Source organism: Salarias fasciatus, chromosome 12 (genome assembly GCF_902148845.1).
Source record: "Salarias fasciatus chromosome 12, fSalaFa1.1, whole genome shotgun sequence".
Lineage (NCBI taxonomy): Eukaryota > Metazoa > Chordata > Actinopteri > Blenniiformes > Blenniidae > Salarias > Salarias fasciatus.
In genome coordinates this window covers 22685335-22708814 of record NC_043756.1, presented here as the reverse complement: position 1 = coordinate 22708814, position 23480 = coordinate 22685335, and the positions used below count along the sequence as shown (strand labels likewise).

General features: G+C 41.3%; 1 protein-coding gene across 1 annotated transcript in view; it reads right to left on the bottom strand.

The window, feature by feature from the left end:
* Window positions 1-23243, bottom strand: part of rtn4r (reticulon 4 receptor) — a 54130-nt gene extending 30887 nt beyond the window's left edge. The window contains exon 1 of the mRNA XM_030104094.1: window positions 22895-23243. Coding sequence (XP_029959954.1) covers window positions 22895-22916 — 22 coding nt within the window. The 5' untranslated portion in view covers window positions 22917-23243. The remainder of the gene's footprint in view (window positions 1-22894) is intronic.
* Window positions 23244-23480: the final 237 nt, after the last annotated feature.

The following is a 23480-nucleotide window of genomic DNA, read 5'->3' as shown; positions in this document are numbered from 1 at the left end:
CTTTTTATTGCTGAAGAATTGAGGAACATGTTTGGAGGCATTATGTTGGTGGTGTGAATATACTTAGACAGAGGTCCCATGTCGTCCTCTGACTCACTTTCTCTCTCCAAACCATATTTTGACATTTACTGTCCACCACCAGACCCTGCAGTTAAACATTCCCATTTGTTTTGTTTTTTTAAGTAGAAGTCAAGTCAAATCTTTCGACACTGCAGTCATTTTTAAAATAGCATCTTTCCGCTGTGAGTTGCAATTTTTTTCCCCCAAGCTTCAAAAAGCCAAAGGGATTGAGGTGAACAAAAAGTTGGTAAATAAAAGGAATAAAATGAGAAAATACTCCGTACAGCCTTATCTATTCTAAGCAGCTCTTCACAAAGTGTGTCAAAGAAAAAAAAAAAAAAAAGAAGAAGAAGTCTTCATTGAGCTAAAATTGTATTTCACAAATTTCATTTGTCAGGTTTGGTTTATTAGTCATCAGGAGGAATAATTCACCAAGTCAAAATATTTTAATGATATTCACCCCAGTCTTGAAAGAAATGATCCAAACTTTGGAGGAATGTTCTTCATGATACCATCATGATTATCTCTGCTTTGCTTTGAGACTATAAATAAAGAGAAGACAGGTTGATATGAGGTCAAGGTGTGAATTTAGAAACAGGCAACGGGCAAACATAAACTTATTATGGGATGAAAAACGGTTTGTGGATGTAACATTACAGTGCATGACTGTCCAACTGCTAAAGGGTGATACAGCAATATCACCAAAATGAGCTGAGAGTGGAAAGATGGCAGGCTCTATACTCCACAAATGGTTGCATGGTGCACAGTGCAGATTTAGATAACCGAGGTCGAACTTTATTACAATACCTGAAATGTTTTTAGTCAAGCAAACAACAATGCTTTGACAGTTTTGTTCCAAATACCATGACACAGCAACGGCCCAGCAAGTTGATGTTGGGGCTTTTTAATGGCATATTCTTTAATTTGAAATTATTTCCTTTTGTTCAGGAAACCAATGCATTCATGTTCAAAGGTTCATTTATGCTCTACTCACACAGACAAAAACAGACAGGTGCACTTTAAAGTCTATAAATGTCACTGCTTTTATACTTTATATATGCATCCAATTGGTTGAAATAAGCATTTGGCATTCAATCCATTAGTGCATGACTCTCTTAATGAACATACAGTCAGTCACTGGTAACCTCGATGATGATAGTAGGAGCAATCTGTGAGGCCATTAATCATCTCAGGGTGTCACAAAGCTGCTTTTCAAAGTTTTCACTTTTCAAACTTGTCTGCACGGGCACATTTTAGTACAGATGCAAGGTTTCATATGAATCGGTTCATCTCACGTTGAAGTGCATACTGCTGGTGACAGTGAGGGCAGGGAAGTGACGTGAAAAATAGACCAATGAGAAGCATCATAGGGCAAGTCAAGTCTTTGTGATGTGATGGAAAATAGATCTGAAGGTAAATTGTATGCTGTCTTTAAAATGTATTTTGTGTCATATTTCATGCGCACCAGTTCAGGGTCTGTTATTGTGAATTTCAGCTGAGAATGTGAAGGTGGAATTATTCAAGAAAGAAAAGACTTTACAATCTTTAAACCAATAACCCTGCAAAGTCCTGAGTGCTTCTAATCTGACACCAGCCCCCCTCAGATGTCGTGTCAGCCTCTCCTCTCCCCTGTCATAAAAATAATTCAGAATATGTTCAGCTATTCATAAAATGCTTCTTATTTTTGTGGAAGGTGGGAATAAAAAGTCAAATCAGAATCATGCTTAAGAAGATGGATGAATACAGTGCAAGAGAAACATTTGTGTGAAAAAAATAAGAGAAAAAAGATTACCCTCAATAAAGAGCAAATCATAGCAATACCCTTGAACTCAAGGAACGTGGGAAGAACGTCTTTTGTTTTGTAAAGTTTCATGGTCGAAACGATTCATTAATATAAAATTAATTGTTGTTGGCATGACTAAAAAAGAGATTGATGGCCAGACAGAGCAGTGTATTTCAACACACCAATCCATTTGGCCATACGGTTCTTTGAAAATCGCTTGTTCTACCTCTGCTTGGCTGAGATATAGCGAGCATCCGTCACTTTCATCTGTTTTCATCACATCTTCTCCGACAGATAACCCACCTGAGCACCTCCTCACGTATTCACCGTGGTACAGTCTGCAGCTAATGACACAAATATACTGCGGGCACCCCTGACATTTATCTTCTTAGAACCATCATTTCTTAGTCAATTAGCCCAGTCAATATGCTGTGTCAATTATTACCCACATTATACCATAGGTAAATTACTCCATTGCACTGCAGACACCTCGATCAGGTTGACACTGAGGTAAAGGCAGGCGGATAGGTATTAGGATGACAGATTGACGACCCCAAATGGAAACAACCTCAGCCTGGTGATTCATGAGAGCTTCAGTGGAGGGAGCTATATGGAGGCATGAAAAATTTGGCAGGAGGCATCATTAAATAAAGATAGCAAAAGCTACGGCTGAGGTAAAGCCGCTGCTATGCCAAGTAGTGAATGGCATTAAAAAATGCAGAGGGCAGCATTAGTATGCATACGCTTGCTCTCTTTTCCCGTCTTCCCTCAGTTCCTAGAGTTCTCAGCTCCAGTTTGATCTCCTATGCCATCACCAGCTCTGCTACATCATCTTCCGAGATCCTTTGTTTCCCGTTTCGTCTTAAACATGCGATGTCAGTGACAGCAGTGTCGCACGGGGAAGGAGCAGCTGAGATAGTTTTTTTTTTTTTTTTTTGAGAAGCTGCAGGAGCTGCCGCGACACTCGGTCTTTAACACTGTGCTGCGGGCTGGCTCCGAAGAGGAGAAAGAGAAACAGGGGCTGCACATTCCTGCCGAGGGGACGCGGTTAAAATTTACGATAAGTTTTGAGACGCAAACACGCCGGGGAAAGAAACTTTCAAAGAATGGCAGCACTAATGAAATATACATGCCTGTGCAGTGACAGGAAGGACGGGGATTTTGTCTTGCAGTCAGATTTCCAGATGTGTGTTTTGCTGTGTGTCCTTTCCCCCTGCTGATCCCAGCAGTCTACACCAGCCCTGCACTGACTCGAACAAACTTTGCTTAAAACCTCTGTTTGGTATTCAGTCCGAGTCCCTTAACTCCTTTCTAATTTCCACAGCACATTTGGAAGGAAGCATTGCCTCATCAGAAGCTCATCTTTTTAAACAAACTGAGTCGAGAACAGATGCAAAGTCTGGAGTTCTCTTTGCCAACATGGAAAAAAACAGTCATTAAAGCAGTTACTTGGAGTGTTTGTGGAGCCCATTTTGCGTACCAGTGAAATTGCACTGTCACCTCGGAATACACTGAATTAAAAAATAGCTTTGTAAATATTGAAGTGTTGTATTATGAGAGTGTTAATAGCTTCACTGAACGTTAATATATTATTTCTCTGAATGAACTGAAAAAAGAAATCATCTTCTACCATAATTAAACCCAACATTACTCAATGTGACACTTGTCTAAGTTACTCAATGAACCCAAATGCTCTATTTAAAGCTACTGAGTTAATGATTTTAGGCAGTGTGACCAAACGTTGGGTCAGAATTTATGATCCAGTTCAGTGAATTTGAGATGTGATGTGAAATCAAAGCTCATGATCATTTCCATGATAAAGATGGACTGGACTATTTCCCTACTAGTTTATTCTGGTTAATCCTCGTCCACACCAATGTACTATTACATAATAAACTGGCACTAAGTCGTAGTGTACTTTAAAGCCTGAAAGAGTGTAACATCCTGCTGATGTTTGAAACAGAGCATCCGGTGAGTGTGCTTTGTGTGCAACAACTATCCATTTACTCAGTGAGGATCAGTCTCTTACTATTCTATATTTACATTATGGGAACACTGTGTGATATAATTTGGCTTCGTGCTACAAAATGTTAGCAATCCAAGAACACAACAGCAGGACAGTGTGACCCGCCTCGGCGCAGCTAATGAGAGAGATGTCTTGCACACAGATCGGTGATTCAGACCTGAGCTGTATTTTTTTTTCTTTTCCTTCCTTCTCTCCTTCCTTTGTGTCTCTAATCTTTTAGGTTTATTTCAGTCGCACCGCATTTTAATTTGGGCTGGCATCTTTGAAATTAATGGAAGATAAAAGGGAAACGGGTGCTATGTTAATATCTCTTTGAAGATGGAGTCAATCTGGCAACAGAATGCCGAGCCCTTATTTTCTCTTCCCTTTCCTCTCTTCCTGTATTCAGCACGGTGGATAAGAGGTAAGTGCAGACTCAGCTTAGCACAGGCTTACCTTAGGTGGAGGAACTCTTGAAGCCCTCTGCTTTCATCTCGCGCCTTGTGGCAGAAACCAGGCTTTGTTTTGTCTTTTTAATCGACATCTGGACACGGCATATTTATCTTTGTAATTTCTGCTTATTCCCGCGTCCTAGCCCACAGAGAGACATCGACTGCATCTGCTTGGCTGGGTTTTTGAAGGCGTGGAGAAACCTCCATCTCAATTAGTATGATGGGAATACACGTATATTGGCTATGTGGGATATCAGAATTTCTGATCACAGGCCTTTGGCTGTACAATAAGAGCAACAGCCATTAGACTTTAGTGCACTTTACCTGCATACAACTGTTAGAATAGCTGATAATGGACATTTAGAGTGGGAGCAATCAGGATCAACACTGACAAGTGAATTTTATGAAACTTTTAATGAATCTCAAATATGAATTATTCTAAAAAATGCCACCAATGGTGTACAAGTACAGATGCCCTCCCTGTTATCCACTATTTGAAACAGCTTTGTCATTATATAGTGCAAAACATGCAGTTACATTCCATTGTGAGTATCCTCAAAGAAAACTGTGTATCTGTATCTGTTTATTTAAAAAAAAAAAAACTTCTTTCAAATCCGACTTACATAATTTTGATATCGAAAAACAGAATAATCCCTTAAAAGTGAGTCCCTCCAAAGCCTTCAAAGGAAAACGTGAATGGATTTCATTCTCGTCAGAGATTTTAAAGGATCTCCACATGATTTTTAATTGACTTATTCCTTTCTGAAGATCAGAATCTGTGAGCACCCAGAAAAGGCTGCCACGACACGTTTAGCCAAAGAGCGGGCTGCGTGATGTAAGGGGTCGCCAACGTCCCTAAAACTTCTCCACAGGACGTTCAGGCAGCTGTTATCACTGTTAAGAGAGGGAGATTTAAGTCATCTGACCTGCATGGGAGGCAGGAGGAGAAACACTTTATCTCCAAAACAATCAAACCGCATCTTGTAAGTGAACAAAGATTCACAGTGTGTGTTCATTGACAAATTCCAGTCTGGCACTGATTTTCTGTCACTCCTCCAATGCAGCTAAAGTCTGTCATTTCAGTCATAACAGCTACTTGCAGGTCCAGCGAGAAAACCTTGGCTTTGCTCCTTGGCTGACTTTGCTGGGCTTGTAAAAAGTTGTCAACAACTCAGTAATAAATCTACAGCACTCAGTTGATTTTCCTAATAACCTCATATTCTCTTCTAGATCTATTCAAAATCTCTCCAAGACCTTCACCAAACTCAAATGTGTCCACAACCTCCCTTTGAAGGCTTGGCAACCTTGATCAATAAAAGAGGCAGAGTTGACAGGGACATTATTTATAAAATACGAAGTTTCTCTAAATTTACAGTTACAGCAATTTTAGCTTTTTTAGTGCTTTTAGCTGTGGCTCTGGAAGACGCTACTGTTGTTACTGTCTAGCTACCCGGACAGATCCAGAAAATCTGCTTACTGTGTCTGTGGCGTGCATGTGCAGTAGCAGCGTTTCAGAAAAGTTATGTTTTTCTCTGTTCGGACGGAGTCAAACTGTTTTCAGCAAGTTGCATTTTCAATTGTCTGGTAAACAAGGCCTCAAAGTAAACATGCTGAAATTTTTATGTAGTGGAAAAAAGGTCTTCCTGAACTCATCATAGTTTTACAGTTTCAGGAAAAAAAAATGCAAATTTCACTAAATATTGGAAACTACCACAGTATGTTAAACGTATATTGATAGCACGAGTCAACATTAAAGCAACAACAGTCTCAGTTTAAACAATGCCATCCCTCTGTACATTTTTAGACTTATTTCTTATCATTTGCATCTTATTTTCAGCAAACCTTACTGATTAGAATTTGGCCACTGCAGGATGCACAGGCTTTTTAACATGAGACTGCAGGGTTTTGCCTAAAAAGATGAATATTTGTTGAATACTTTATGTATCTATCAGTACAGAAACTCTCAATCACATCCTTGTTAGAACATTGATGTATTACTGTTGTGTTTCCACCTGGAACAGTTTCAAAATAGTTTTTCATTACTGCTGGAATTGAAGCAAAATCAGTGTCATTGCAGATTCATACAAACAGACAATCTGCTGAAGTTGCATTTACAGACTCTTATCTAACAACTGTCACTGCAAATTTTTTTTTCCTTGATTCTTTGAAGACTCTCCCTTCTGCATCCTTTTCTATCGATCCTCGAGGAACGATATTAAACTGCAAAAAGCAATTCTACACAGTTTTCATGACACCCGTATCACTGCTGCTAACCCGACTCCCCATCTTGACTTGTCTCAATCGCATCATGCCGCGACTTTAATAAGCAGTTAATTACTCTCATCTTGACCTGACAGTAAAATGAGGCCCTCTGCCGCCGCCGCCACCCGTGTTTCTGTTATCTGTTCGAAAACGCATTAGCGTGTGCCCCCTCTAATGGCTTTAATTAGTTGTAAACGGAGTTGATTCTCCCCCATTAAGTAGATGAGGAGTCGATACTGTAATACAGTCACTGATATGCACACCTCCGACTCAATCTCGCAGAGGAGGTGGGAGCGCAGGGTTTTTTCTGCATGGAGAAAACAGAGGGCGGGCTGGGTGAAACCCATTCAGCAATAAAGAAGGTATCGCGCGCAAGCAGCGCTAGCTCACCGCGCTAGCTCACCGCGCTGTTATGAGGAAGACATAATGAGAGTGCTGCTGTATTGAAAGAGAAATCCTTCTAGACACGCCGTTTCAGTGTCGGTTGCATAATGTGGAAAAAAAAAAGTTTCCACAGGAGCAGATGAAACATCAGCCGGGCCTATTATCAGGAGAGACAAGGGAGCCATCTTCTTGTCATTAGAAAGTAAACAGATCCCTGGGATGATGCGAAAGACAGAAAGCCAGCAAAACTGCAGAAAAAAAGAAACAAAAAGCTAATAAAAGGCTGTGTCTTTCAGTCTTTCAAGAGTGAAAGATGTCTAAAATAACTCAACAGAAGCGCATCAAGGTTATTTCTGCTTGGGTTGACAGTGTTTTCTCAATAAAAGCTTCCCCGGCCCTGTAAGACTCAGTAAATGAGTAAGCACGGAGGAAAAAGATCCCAACAAAACCCCTGTCAGTAAACTGTCTCCGCTCTTCTGCTCATCTGCAGTAAAGTTTCCAGTCTCCAGTCTCCATTTGCTGAGTAATGCCGTGCCGGACGGCGGTGAGGTGCAGTGCTCTCACGCTGGAAGAAGCTAATGGCTGTTTATAGTTTCTAATGCATGATGCTGTAGCTTTTCAAATGACAGGTTTCTATTAAAGCAGCACCGGGCCTGGATGGAAAAGCCATTGACGGGAAATCCTGCAATACTGCGCATGACCCCCGGAGGATTTCCCAACATACACAGTATGTCTCGACCTATTTACGCATCACCTCTTAATCTCGCAGCATAAAGCTGTCTAGCGGCGGAGCGTCCTCACCGAGGGCACACATGAAAGGTTGCCTGCATGTGACGACACCTAACAATCTGTTCTACGAAGAGGAAAGAGATGAGAACCCTCAACCCATCAAAGTTTTCTTATCCTCCTCCCACAAAGCTCCCTAATCAGCGATAAAAGAACAGGAATTAGGAGGATATATTAAAAAGAAAAAAAACAAAAAAAAAAAACAGATGACTTCAAACTGACTCACACACAGATTACCAGCGCAGGGGAGGAAATCCCACTGAAATCAGGATCTGAACTTTTTCCAGGACAAAGACTAAGAGCACAATGTCAAAAAAATAAAGATTATCTTGTCTTCAAAAGAACAACATTTTGAAGGAAAAATGACTAAAGGAGAGGTCTCTGGGTTATCGTCACATACTCAGGAAACAGGGATGCCTTTTCTTGGAAAATATGTTTCTTTTAAGTCAGACGTCTTCGGCTCTTTGAGTAACCTGAACTGAATCCCCAATTTCCTGTGTTTCATGGACGCTGAGTCTGACCACTAAAAACCAACATGGTGCCGATAACTACAGGTCACACTTCCCATTCATTACATAAATACATTACAGTAACTACTGGGGGAGTGATAATGAATGCTTTCTGACTAACCTGACTAAGATTTACACTTGTATACTGACTATTTATACACATCCTTATGTTTGTAGATGTGATTTATAGTTTGCAGTAATAAATAATGTACATTGTATGTGTTTCTTAACCTCTTGGTAGCTTCTATTCCATCCAGTTGAGCTTGAAAATGATCATCTGAAGGACTTTTAGTATTTAGTATTAAAATGAATGGATTTTTTTTTTTTTTTATCCTGGGTATTCAGTACTTCAGGCTTTTATCTGTAAATACTGCCATCACTAAATTTCAATTTTCAAAAATGGGAAAGTGAGTGGAAATGAAGTACGCTTTTATTCATTTATTTTCCTCCTTCAAAAATGACTCACACAACATTTAGGAAATGATTTGCTGCTATATTGTTTTAGTGACTAATCTGCTCTGAGGAGGTCAAAATTATATTCGCGTGTAGAAATGAAAAGCCATAGAAGTAAACTTTCTCATACTAAACGCACTGGTCTCCATTGGAAAAACACTTTTTCTTTTAAAAGTTGAAAAATGCACACAGGTGCTATATGGTCACAGGAAAGCTGTCAGTTCATGTCCATTCTTTTTTGAATATCATTATTATTTGAAATCTGTTTTAAAAATTCAGAAGTCTTCCCTGTATGTTTCTTTCAGAGATGTGTAAAAATATAAGAATTTTAATCCTAGATGTGAAATTTGATCAGTATTTTGGTTGTTTTAGGTTATTTCAATTCAAATTAGAACCTGCTGCACGAATCAACCACTATCATCCTGGAGGACTGCCTGTGCAGCCTACTTTGTTGGATTTAACAGCACTTCTCCAACAATATTTACATTTATTCCACATGGAAGACAATGAGTGGGCCTGTACGATGGAGGAGGAGAGCATACTGTTCTCTGCAGACAAGCATTCATAGTTAAAAAAGATCTTGATTTCAGTGTTTCTGTATTTTCCTTCTATATGATGATCGTTGTCCAAAACAAGAAACATTTCTGAGATTGATTTTGTGTAAACAGAGCATCAGATAAGTCCAGATTCACTGGGCTCACACTATACATAAAGCATAAGTCGAAAATTTAGACGGTTGTATTTGCTGTATATGTGCTATGAAATATTGAGATAATTCAGACAGATGAAGTCAGCTCACAAATCCACATGTTGACAGATACTTTAGTTCATTCTGCCTTGAAGAGGTTTTATACCAGAATTCCAAAGCAAAATGTTGCTTCAATATATTTTTTATTGAATTTCGTTAATGTTTTATAGTGAGTTTTGAATATGGAAGCTTGGGTAGTTCAGATGAAGTTTGCAAGGACAATTACTTCTGTATTAAAACTACAGCTCTTTGCCCTCATTCTGCTGCTAATTTATTTATGAGTGAAAACCCTGGAAATCAATGTTTCTTAAAGAAATAAGCGCTGCATGAGAGTGCAAATAATGGATTAGCCGGATAGCAGATGTGTTTTATGATGCGATGGGCATTACAGATTAAGTCTGGCATTGGCTTTTTGGATGAAAAGCATTCCAGCACTTTGAAATCTGTGTCTCTTTTTCCCAGGATCCACGGATTACATAGAGATTCCAGGGGGTGGGGGTGGGAGGGTTTGGTTGTTTCTCCAGGGTAAACTGCGTGAGGTCAGGTTGTGCCACTCACCTGAAAATGTGGCTTCTCTACTAAACCTTGAGTGAGTCAGCGAGCGGTGAGGAGGGAGGGAGGGAGGGTGGGGGTTTTGTGGTGGGGTTCAAGGCAGTAGCTGATGCGTGCATGAAGCCATTGAGCTCGGTCTTTCTGAAGAGTGTACACACCAAGAGCGAAGAAGTAGCAGAAGAGAAAGCTTCCCCCCCACCTCCCATCTCCTGTTTCTCTGTGGTGTGATGTGCCGCCTTTTCAAGCAATGCTTTTTTTTTTTTTTTTTCCTTTTTAAAGGGGATGGTGGGAATCTCTTCACAGTCGAGCACGAAACTCAATATGCTAATGCATTCCCTGGGAGCGATGGATGAGGGGGTGCGGGAGAGGAGAACATAAACTGTCAATTATCCGTGAGCAAAAAAAAAAAAACACTGAAAGATTTAGTGAAAACCCACCACAAAAACTCCCAAAGACAAAACACCAATCACACCTGTTGTTCAGTTAATTATCAGATTGAGCTGGTAAAATTAACCTCCTCCGAGTTCTCGACATGCAGTTTAAGAATGCATGACGACTGTGTCTATGGGAGGGGAGACCTGATCTGTCAAAACTCTATGAGAGGGGAGCGAAGGGGGATCTCTACTTTTGATGATCCATGCAAAATGTGTAATTACAGTCAAACATTAAAGATTTATTACATAAAGATCATCTCACTGGAAGACATTACCCTGCCAGACTCCCTCCAGCGATGGCACAGTTCTAATCCCACGAGCATTTCCTGCTTGAGGACCCAAAGCGGCCCAGTGGGACCATCAGAACCGCTCACACATTTCATTTTTTGCTCACACAGACATCAACAAGATCCCTCAGCATAATTTCTTTACAGCTCGGGGAGGTGTGAGTGTTGGCAGCGCTCGTCGCTCTCTCTCTCTCTCTCTCTCTCTCTCTCTCTCTCTCTCTCTGGTATAATTGCTGTGATGATAGGCTTTGCAGGGAACACATACAGGCATGTGAAAACAAGCACCGTTTTAGATTAGAGGGTGTGGAAAGCGAGCCAAGCTGACGTGCCCTCAACAGTGACATTTCCCCAGAACGAGCTTCATGCTCATCAGATCAATTCTCTCTTTGCGCTCTCCGATCCTGAATGTCAAAGGGATTTTACCAGTTTATTTATCTATTTTTTTCTCAAAACACAGGCGTCTCGTGTGCGGTTATGCATTTAGAATTGTTTGAAAATGCTGTTTTGTCAGGATCTGAATGCTTTTTCAGTTAATTATAGCAATTTGACATATGCATCCAAAATAGTTTAAAATGAATCAAAAGAAATGCTGAAGAGCAAAAACTGCTTTTTATCAGTTAGTAAACCTCAGTATTTTCCCAATGATGTGCAATTTTGTAAATGATTGAGTGAATGAATGGGGGAATATAATCATGTTTAGCAGAGTGGTAAAATTCACTTTTATAGGGAAGCCTACTTCACAGTTTTGTTTTTGCCAATATTCTAAGTGTTTTATTATGTAGCCTACATAAAAAAATTTAAAAAAAAAAATCTGAGCATTTTAGATTTGTTTCACCGTGAGCAGCTAGTAAGAGGCACATAAATTATAAACCAGATAGTACTTAACTGGCAAATTCAATGGATAAAATAGACCAGAACTACTCTATCACAAGCAAGGGGAGACATTGAAGGTTAGTATTGGTCGGAAAACAATGTTTCAAATTTTGTATCGTTTTTTTCTCCCATTAATCTTAATGTGTATTTCAATTAGATGTACAATGTCAAAAAATAATATCATTACCAATTTGATGAAGTTTTGACAACATTTTATGATTTCATTTTAAAGTTTTAATATGTTGGCATATTCTGCCTTTAATGATGGTAAAATTTAAAATTGGTTCAGTTTCTCTTGATCTTGACTCACAATAAATGATAATAATAAGACACGTTTTGTCAGATAATCTTATTTTAAAGTATTTCAATACGTCTGATCAATGCACTGACATGTTCTCACTGTTTCATTGAGGCTCCTTCATATAGAACTGCTGTAGTCTTTCCAAACCTTTATGCTAGAGTGTAAAATATGTACCTCTCTGTTTCTCACACTAACTGATTACATTAAGGTGACATTGAAAAACCCGCAGCAACGAGCAAAGATCTTCCTCGTGAAACCAATCATCTGTGGAGCAGAAAGTGACAGGTTTTTTTTACTGTCGGTAACTGGTTGGAATCGGGACAAAAAAGCTCGTAGTTATAATGAATGCTGATTGCTGCCATATGGTCGAACAGACAAAGATCGTCACACATCCTGAAAACAGACACTTTATAACACAAATTACCTCCACTAAAATGTAAAAAGACATTCTCAGAAGCAAAAACGCGCCATGAAGGAATGATTTGCACAAGCTGTGAGGAGACAGATCAGACTTGAAGGGAAAGTTGACCCCAACAAAGTGTACGTGAGTTCATGACCTCAGCTTAGAGATGCAGTTACAGTGTTAGATGGCACTGGACTTAAAGCCGTGGCTAACATATGGTGAATGTGAAGCTCATCAGCTGTTAAAATCCATGTCCACTGGGTTCCTGCATTCATGCTGAATCCCCCCTGCCCCCCGTCGCCGTCATATCATCATCCCTCCATCTTCCTGTCCCTCAGCGCCACTTGCCCCCAAGCCCGGCAGATTACAGATATCATTATAATGGACGTCCTGGCAGGCCGGCTCCGGTCACATTTAATTTGCCGTGGCCTGATATCTACACTAGATAATCAGCATTTACACCTGAGGGTGAAGTCGGAAAGATGAGCGACATGCGTGTGAACCAGGCGGTGTGAGAATTAAAGGGAGAAACCGCAAAAACCAAGGGTGAGGAAAGAGAGAGAGAGAGGAAGAAGCACAAAGCAGTGGGTGTCCAAGTGTGGGGTGGGGAAGCCAGAGAGAATAAGAAACATGAGGCTTGATTAAAATATTTTCAGAACATAACAGTTTTTTTTAAAGACCAAATAAATGGAGGTTAAATGATTATATACAAGCTATTAAGATTGAATTAATCTGAAGTATAATGGAGAGAAATTAAAATAATTAACTTCGTTGTGAACAGTGAAGAAAGTGGCAGACAAATAAATCTTCCATGAGCCTCTTCTGGGCTGCATGATGGTGCAGAAGTTGGCGCTCTCGCCTCACAGTGACAAGATCTGGGTTCAAATTCTGGTCAGGGCATTTTTTTATGGAGTTTACATGTTCTCCCCACGTGTGCATGGATTTCCTGCAGCCACTCTGGTTTCCTTCCACAATCTAAAAACATGCATGTGATGTGATATGGTGACAGTGAATTGCCCCTCTGTGTGAATGTGAGTGTGTTTGCCTGTGATGGACTGAAGACCGGTCCAGGGTGTATCCTACCCTCGCACATAGTAAGCTGGGATTGGGTCCAGCGACAGGATTATGAGATATAGAAGATGAATGCATGGACATTAAAACCTTCCAGTGCTGATTTGATGCTTTTAATTAGAGATATGAACCAGAGCTACACAGTAATACCACAGCATCATCTGCATGTTCGTCAGTGTTGAGTTTTGCAATAACAGTGTGATCTGTGAGAAATCGAAACACTTACAGTATACAAAATGTTAATGTCTTTGCTCTTTCAAATTTGTTTTTACAAACACTTTATCTCAACTATAAATGAGGTATGAGCTGTTAAAGTTTCCTTCGATCATATGTCCATCTGTTGTTCCCACCAGCAGTGGAAGCCAGAGTCCAGAAACAATACAGTTTGTTTTCCTTGATTTTCACACAAATGTGCTTCTGATTTCTTCCCTGTGGCAACTAGGTATGAAATAATTATGGTTTTCAATTGATTCCACTTTTTGAATTAATTAACCGCAAATAATTCACTTCTTTTCATCTCTGAATATCTGTCATTTTGGATTTGCAGAGCGTGAACACACAGTGTATGGAAACAATTCGCTGCAGTTCAGTCGGTCTTTGTGTGCTTGCTGATTTTGTGACAATGAGAAATTGTTCAGCCCTGATCAAAACAGTCGTTAACAATAATTACTACTTGGTAAAGAGAAAGCAGGTGGGCGAGAGGTGTGAGGGGCTCGTCCTCCCACACACTGAAAATCTCCGGTGTGAAGAGTATGAAGAGATATGCATTCAGCGCACCTTCCCCAGGGACAAAAGGAGAGTACAGTACTTTCCAGATTTGCATTTTAATAAGAAAAACCTGCCTCGGGCACCCCAGATGACTGAGAGCAAAACCTGATTCACATGGACATCCCTAAACACAGACCTTACATTTGAGCAGGCGTGGAGCCGCCTTACCTCCAGACTGTTTTGCTTCACCGGAGCAGCCCCGTCCAATTACATGCAGATAAACAGTAGTGTTCTCTCAAAGCAAAGGTTATAGGGTGCTCTTATTGTACCAGACGAGTGGGATCTTCATTGATTCCACTTTTATGCTTACGAGTATGTTTAGAAACTCTTCCTTTCCCTCCTATCGCGGTGGCTAGGATTATGCACCCCTTCCCTTCTTCAACAAATCCTTTTACTCCAAAACCTGCCACTGAGGACACTGATTTGTGTATGAAAGGAAGTTATCAGCCGCCTAAAAAATGAAGAGTTCTCCTGTGAAGCCACCAAAACAGGTATATATTATATAAGTTTTGCACCTCACGAATGAGCTCTCGCATCTGTAACAGCTCAATTTCCCTGGAGCTGAGGAGTGGCGACCTATTTCTTTTGAAGGGCTCCCCCGTACGTATTTCAGCTGCGGACTACAGCGAGATCATAGGGAGACATTTTATTGTTGTGAATGCATTGAAAATGCAGCTGAGAGGGAAATTTCCCTCTCTCAATTTCAAACACTGTCTATCCATATGTGCATCCATCCCACTGTCTGCCTCAGTGTGCTATTTTAAATGTGTCGCAAAGATTTCAACAAAAAACACCCATGAATTATATTTCTTTGTATTTATTTGCTGAATTCAGTGAACAAAAGTTGAATGTAAACACTCATAAGGATCAAAGTCCACATGAAGAACAAATGATCAGATCTGCGTTTGAGAGATTACAGGACAAGTGGATCCGGTCTTATTTCAAGCTTTAAGGCTTTGACACTCTGCTGGTGAAACACGTAATGTCATCATGCCGAGATCCAACAGCCTGTCCTTGGCCTTAAGAATAAAAGGCAGCGGATGACTTATGCTTGATGAAAAGGTTTGCAAAGATCTCAGACAGAAAGGAAAAAAAAAAAAAAAACCTAAGGGAGAAATTCGATTTTTCAATAAAATCTGAAAGACCTTTTAATGTCTATAGATATTGTAAGAAGGGAAATTAAAGTTATGACTTCATTAAAGCCACCAGAGAACAGTCTGATTAGGTGCACATGTACAGAATCTTGTTAGAGATTCACTCTAAATCCTGCCTTTCAGAGCATTTGTTGTTGCTATAAATGATCGACTGTGGGGAAAACGAGTGCAGGTGCTTCAGAAATCACGCTACTGACCAATTACAAAAGGAAGCACTAAAGAATCCTGAAACATGTCCACAATCAGAGCAGGGTTGCACCAATTTAAGCTGCATGTCTCTCAAGCCGGTCAAATTTCCAGTGTACTCTGACCTTTATATTCCACAACCTTTCCTTCAGCAGAGCAACTAATGAAGATGGATAGATATATTTATGCAGTAATGGATAAAGTAAACAAAAAGGCAAATTTCAGTTTGTTAGAAAATACACACTATGAAATTGTCAAAGGAACATTTGATTGGAACTTTGGCTGAATTTATCCTGGAGGGATATGATTAACATTTGCCAATGTATTTGTTCTGTCACACCTATCTATCTTTGTACAGTAATGAAGTCTGATCTATCTATCTATCTATCTATCTATCTATCTATCTATCTATCTATCTATCTATCTATCTAACCACTAACTTACATGCCTATCTAATTTATGGATAGTCGTCAACTCAAGGTGCTTTTTTCTTTCATCTCATACTGTATAAACGCCTTTTGAGAGCTGGATAACATATTCAGCATTCAGTATTTGTCCTTCACATAAAACCCCCTGAAGACATTCGTTTTGAATGAAGATAAATAACAAGTAGAACTGAGTCCAACAATGCATTCAGTATAGCTCAAGAAAGGTGACCCCCCCCCCCCCCCCCCCCCCCCCCCCCCCCCTCCCCGTTTTGGCTTAAGCGCCTCCACAGCGAGGTGCCAGGAATTCAGTAAGACGCTGCATCAAAACACCGAGTCCCATCTGTCGAGCCTGCAAACTAATCACAACAACAGGCAGACTCACTCAGGATGATCAGAAGCACTGGTAGGGAGTTCATTATGCGTCACTAACACTAATGAGATCAACACAACTAAAAATACCGGCAAATATGTATCTTTCCATGAAGCAAAGGCAAGAAAATTGAAGGTTCTACATTGAATTTGAGGATTTGGCTAAATGGACAATATCTGACTGAGCCAGACTTATAATTGGGTATCTCTAATAACAGTTATACCTTGTATCGGGTTGGAAAGGAGATCAGTGGTATCGCTCATGACTTATTTCATTAATGCTGTTAGTATGCTGTAGCTGGTTAAATAATGCCAATGATGAAGACAGACACAATGTGGTATATATGAATACATTCAACCTGTCAGTCATCTGAATTGTTGACACGTGCCCTTGGAAGTTATTGATGATGAGAAAGAGGAAAAAAGCATATCTTTGTAAAACACCTTGTTTGATTACAACAACAGGTCAGAAATGTTTTCATTTGGAGTTTTTTCAGTGTTTTAGAGGAATATGAAATCCTGTCTGCCTTTAGGTAGCACTTATGTACACAAACCTGACACAGAAGATCTATTTGGCTTTCCGATTGCATTGCTGTGTTGATCTAGTTAAGCGAACCCTCCATGTTACGCTTCTCACATCTTGTATTAGCTAGTCACTTCATCTGAACGGCACCGCGGCCCACGAGACAAGAAGGGGGAGCAGGGTTGACTTATAAGGCTGACAACGGCTCCATTCAGGCGTCTAATTTAGGAGCAGCTTCTGCTCTGTCTAATTAACAATTTACTAGGCCATCAGTCAGCCTCCCCATTGTGGTATAATCAGCGTTGGTGACGTTCAAGGCGGCTCGGCACACACTGTCACATCTGCAGCAGGATTAGAGCGAGCATGCAACTTTCATGGATACACAAAGTGAAAGGTGAGGAATTGGAAGTTTCACAGAAGCAGGACAGAACTCGGGGTGAAAGAAGACGCAGCGCCGAGGAATGGAGACGGGCAAGAAAACAGCCAGATCTGTTTGTGCGCATCAGGAGCTGCAGCCATATTGTGCTGTTTCCGTGATGAAGGAATCAACAGATGCGTGCTCCCTCCCTCCCTCCCTCCTCCCTGAGAAGAGGGGGGCTTTCGTGCTCTCCACAGCCCAGTCGGTGAGCCCATATCACGACTCTGGTGTCAGCCCAGCTTGCATATTGTATGCAAATTACACTTGTGCATTTTTTTTTCGTGTTCTTCTCTACGGGTTGGGTTGGGCACATTGAAGGGTTTGATCTGCTCTGTTCTGCGTAGGCACCTTTAAGGGATTATGATACACTGTCACTGTGGATTTTCGGAAAAAAGACAAATAAATCCTCTCATAAAGACTCCACCCGCCTCCCCACCCCAAAGTTGCATAACACTAATTCATCTGGTCATCCCTCTTCATCCCACGCCCTACTCAAGACAAGAGCCCGCACTTATTTTCAGTTTTTTGGTCTTCACTTTTTTCTTTCTTTTTTTATTTTATTGAAGGAGTGTAGGGCGCGAGGGAGGGTTAGAAACTGCAGTATGTTTTTGTCTTGCCAAATATTCTGTCAGAACAATAATAACCCACAGAGAGGATTAAGGACTGGTAATCTGGGGGAATGGTGTATTTCATTTTGACTGCTTTCTCTATGTTTTCGCCCCTTAGCTTCCTCTGTATAAACAAATAGAATTTGACTCGTTTATCCACTTAGTTTCTCTGTCGTGCTGATTAGCAGTGAAGGGCTGGGAGACTGGGATAACCTAGAGCGGATGGTTCCAAGGATATCTGAGGCCAGCAAGCCTGTGTGTGTGTGTATCAGTGGGAAATCTGTGTGTTTGTGCATGCACTGGATAAACAAATGCAGTGAAGGGCGCGGCCAATTAAAAGAGTCCCCTGAAGGAGCGCACTCATCAGGATGCAGTGAGCATGGCAGATCTGCTCTCAGATAGGCCACCGCAGTCTGTCACTGTAACTAAGGCGTTAATACCACCAAGATCTGCAGCGCAAGTACTGACATCCTTATCCCTCAGAATCGATAGGAGGTTCAATCAGACCACAAGGGATCACAAAGCATATTGCACATTTTTGTTCCATGTTAGTTTGCTGTGACTGATAATCGGAATCTACATGCACCTTATCTGCATGCCTGTGCTGGACTTTGCATTGATTAATAGTCACTTCCTGTGGATTTACAGTAAACTCAACCGTTGATGTCTAACCTTAAAAAAAACCTTCAGTCTATGTGGATTTGACGCTCTTACGTTTCATAATGTGAGTGTGTAAACAGATGTTGTTCCCTACAGTGATAAATACACACACCCACACACCCACAGGATTAATTCAGTGACCTAAAAGCTAGCCTGCACCGTTAGGTCATTGTTTGAGTGAGTTTGACCTTATATCATTTTGAAAGTACCAATCTGGAATAACAGATGATACTGGACTGGAATTCCTTTCACTTCTCTGTCAGTGAGATGTGGCAAGACGATGAATATGATTAATCTCAATTAAAAAAAAAACAAAAAAACAATACAGACGAAAAACCTTCCAAGCTCACTCAGCTGAGGCTAACCTGGTGACTAGTTGATTCTGGTTAGTACTACTTTTCTAACACCAACTAAGTTTTGTCTGGAATCGTTTGTGTTAGTAAGCACTTATTGAAATTCTTAGTTATTACAAGTTAATGCCCAGATTGTCTCTCTGGCAATAGGCCAATTTTTGCAGGGTTTCACAACACATAGCTAGATTTTTTTTTTTGTCCCACCAAAAGATGCTCATGGATGACTGATTGTTCACTGTCAACAAGTAGCACTAATCAGCATCAGTCAAGCATATGAGTATATTCTGTAAAATAGTTGCAGTAAAAACAAGATGCACACACATGCATTAAATGCTTAGCTCCTTCTAATTTCAAGATTGTTCCTAGTTCACATGGGCTACAATCTCACTCCCGTTACCCGTATTGAATCCCACAGTAGACAGTTCACCATTTTGGGTGCCTGAGCATGACCCTTGAACCCCAGCAGCTTTCTGGAGCACCTTAATATGGCTGCCCACCAAATCTTACAAACTTGATTGACAAATGCAGGGAAAAGGGAATTATCCCAAGTGGATTAATAAAGTATGATAGTGTGGTTTATTAGAAGAAAAAATAGAAAGAGGCCAGTGAAGTGATCCTAATTCACATGTGATTTCTGGAGTAAGCTGTATTGCATGAAATTGTTAGTATCAGATAATACAGAGTTAAGGCCAAGCTGGCCTGAGTTTTCTTTGAATGTTTATGAAGGCCTAGGCCAGTGACCATGATTCGCTGCTTAGTTTGCTGTAGTCAAGCAGCCATAATTCCACTGTGCATGGATTAAACTGCTCCTATAGCTACATCAATGCCTCGTTTGACTAAGTTGTGGTTCACCTTCATTATGCAAATGTGGCTATTTATAATACATCAGTATTTAATAAATGGTTGAATGGAAACGTTAATAAAATAGTAAATTGCAGAATTTTTCATTGAAAAACTTATTACACTTATACACACCAATCAGACTCACTTTAAATGACATTTTAGGGAAATATACAGCACCACTGAGAAACATGCTTAAACACTTGAGGAATACATTTAGTAAAATGAAACCCTTTAACTCCAACCAGATGTCTGTCACCCTGAGATAAGAAAGACATATACGGAAATAAACAAGGAAAACTTTTCATCTCTTTATGTCTGCATGGAGCCCAACGCAGCTGCAAGGACAACAGAAATAGATTACTGGATAATTGGATTCACTTTTTAGTTGTGGAGAGACCACTTGTTGCTCTCATCTGTGGGCTGACCCCCAAAACTTCACCACAGAGGTGCAAAAGCCAATCTGTGACCTGTATTGTCCTCTATTGGCAAGGAGCAGGAACTGCAACAACATTGGCATGCCTTGTCTTCTTTTTTTTTTTTTTTTTTTTGAGGGGGGGGCTGGGGGAATGCAGGGCTTTGGCTCAGGTAATGAGGCTTATTCGTCTTAATAGTTTAAATGTCTTTGCTCAAGGAGCCATGCTCAAACATTAAAGACTTGGAGAAGGCGGATAAATAAGCCTTGAAATTCAGGGTAAAATACTGGAACTGAAAGCCAGAAATCTCCTCACCTGGCAGAGAAATCAATGGCTCTGTGATAATGATCAACAGCCTTCGAGACTACACATATATTGTGGTTTGCTACTTTGTGCTGCAGGAATGTCAAAATGCTCCTCTTTAAATATCCATGGGGAAGGGTACTAAGTGTACCTTCCTTACTGTTGACCAAAGATGAAGAAACTTAACTGCACCACAAAAATCTAAACATCTTTGGCTAATTTTCCTTCCTTTTGACGAAGAAGCCACAAGGTACAAGATTAAATACGCTTCAAGATGAAAAGGCCTTTCTATACTGTCTCTTCTTCCTCCCTTCCTCAGACCTCCCCATAAACTCACAGAGCAAGCTACACCCACACACACATTTTCTCTCCGAGCCCTCCCCCTGTGCTTGTATAAACATCCATACCAACACAAAGATGGATCAATTTCACATTCCCTTTCAGGAAGCACAAGACGCCTTGTCTCATTGTCAGTTTATGGCATGGTGTTTGATCCTTTCCTAATGCGGCTATGCAAATCAGCCATTGTTGTTATGCTTTTCCAGCGATCCCATCTTTTTTCACTCTCTCTCTGTCTCCCTCTTCCTTCCTCTCTTCTTTATGGCTTAATGCGATCCAAACAATTATCTCGCCACCTCAGATGCTGCATCTTGTGGCCTATTTTTGAAAAATGGGACAGGATTTTTTGGCAAGTCACTTCCAAAAAGGAAAAGTTAACTAATTGGAAAAAAAAAGCCCTCTTTATGGAGTGGTTTAGAAGTCCCGAAGAGAAAGCTTTCAGTTCCACCATAATGGCTTTATCCATTCATTTGGGCTTTATTGGCTTTGCCTGGCAGTAGACAGGGAGCAACGGCAGCCCCGAGCAACAGCTTTCCCACAGAGGCATTTGATCATATGCTGACTGGGTGAAAAAGAGTGTGAATTAAAGTCGCTCCTCACACCAGCACTTTAAACACAACACACGACAGGTCATATGTTCTCATCCAAACCAGAAAACTGGCAGATGGATCCAAATTTTAAAATCGGTGAAAAAAAATTAATCAGATATAGGTGCATGTCAGGGGAGGAACCTGGTGCTAAATCAGACCAGCAGGCTGGATGATGAAAACCCACCTTTTGGGTTTGTGGGACCAAAAGCCATTCTGTGTGAAAGGGGGGTGTGCTCTTGAATTTGCATCACCCTGTGACATATCAAAGAGAATGCACAAGCAGATGTGCTCTTTGATTTCTCCCCCCCCCCCCCTCCTCTCCGAGTTGTGAAATGCAAAGTTATTCTGTAGACCCACAATAATCTGCGGCTTTTCTTCCCCTAATCCTGCAGTTTCAGCCAAGTAATGAACAACGTGAGAGAAGCCAGAGTGTGTTCTGTGTGTTGCATAAGCACGTGTGTGCAGAGACAGTGTGTGCACGGGTGGGGCTGGGTGGAAATGGGGGTTTTCCACACGCTCTGGGTCAAACAAACTGCTTGTTACATGTATGCATGCTTTTGTCAATCAGGGCACGCCACCGCGTCTGCGCGCTCTTTCTGCGTTAAGTACAATCCATTAACAATAAACAGGCCAGGGGTATGATCCTGTGCAGGGTGGGGGGGGCACGCACTCAAATGCCAGGTGCTTCACACCTTCCTTCCTTCCTTCCTTCCTTCCTTCCATCCATTTCCATCCATCCATCCTTGCGCACGCACAAGCTCCCAGTGCGCGCTCGTGCCAAAGAAATTGAATTCTTCGCGGTTTCTGGCGGGAATCAGAGCGTCTCTGCCCTCATTAGAAGAGCTCCAAGTCCAATGTGGAAGAGGGGGGAAAAAAAGAGCCCAGTTTCCTGTCACTTTGGCGGCACCCTGAGTGGGACGATGCCACGAAAACACCCAATTATAAGCCAAGGAGCTGGAGAGCGGAGCGGCATTATTGAGCCGCCAAAACGGACCATCTGCAGACTTCATCAAAGGCTCAGCCCACAGAGTCCAGACGGGGCTGGAGCGGATGCCCGGGTTAAGTTGCGATATCATGCAGAGCATATTGAACGCCACAAACAGTACACGGCCTCTCTCACTCTCTCTCTCTTTCTTTTATATATCACGCACACAAGAAAAGGACGAAGAGATCCACACACCGAAAATCTCCCTTGAATTATGACTCAATTAGGAGCCCCTGAGTCAAGGTCGTTTACAGACGCAATGTGCAAATGTAATATCTGAGCTTCTCCAGTCAAAAAAAAAAAAAAAAAAAAAAAAAAAAAAAGGAATTGTACCCTGTTACTGTGCAGATTGCCCGCGCCTTTTTTGGTCATTTTCTCAATCATGCACTCGCACAAGAGAGCTGCAGAGGTGTCAGAGGAGTAAACTCCAATTAGGATACCTGATTTATCTCTGCCCGTGTCTGTTCTCCACAGAGGGTGACAATGCACCGGTGTGGATTTTAGTCAGTGCGCAGTAAACCCAGCGGGATCTTCCTGTCTGCGTTATGTGGAAACTTTACAAAGGCATCCTGCTGTCTAATGCGTACTCACCATCAAGTATAACGCTCGTCATGATTTAGATGGGGGTGAAATCCAGCAGCTGTATAAATCCAAGTGGAGTGAATCCCGCCCCCCCTTACTATCCGTGTGCGGAGATTAGATAAGGATATCCGCTGCTTGGTGCAATTTATTGCAAATCCAGCGCAAAGGTGGGGAGAAGGAACGGACGGAGCCCCTCAAACTTTAGCCGTAGGTCTTCCCGAGTGGGGAGCCACGTCTCCGGCTGCACCCTGGCTCAGTCATTTGGACGAGGTGTTCACAAAAAAACAGTCAACAATAAACATCCAAATTTGAGGTCGGGAAGAACTCGACACCAGTCGAAACCTCCCCAAAATATTAGGTCGCGGTAGGGGAGGGAATGAGAAGAAAGAAAAGAAAAAGAAAAGAAAAAAACGCCCTGGAGGAGAGCGCAAAGTGTGAACAGAGAAGTGGAGAATCACAGACGAAAACCCAGCGCCGGATCCATCTTTTCCAACACGCATCCAGTCCGATCACTTTGCCCCGTTGCTGTATATTTCCCCAAGTACCCGGAGGAGGAATAAGAAGAAAAAAAAAAGTGAGTGGCGCAAGAGCGTGG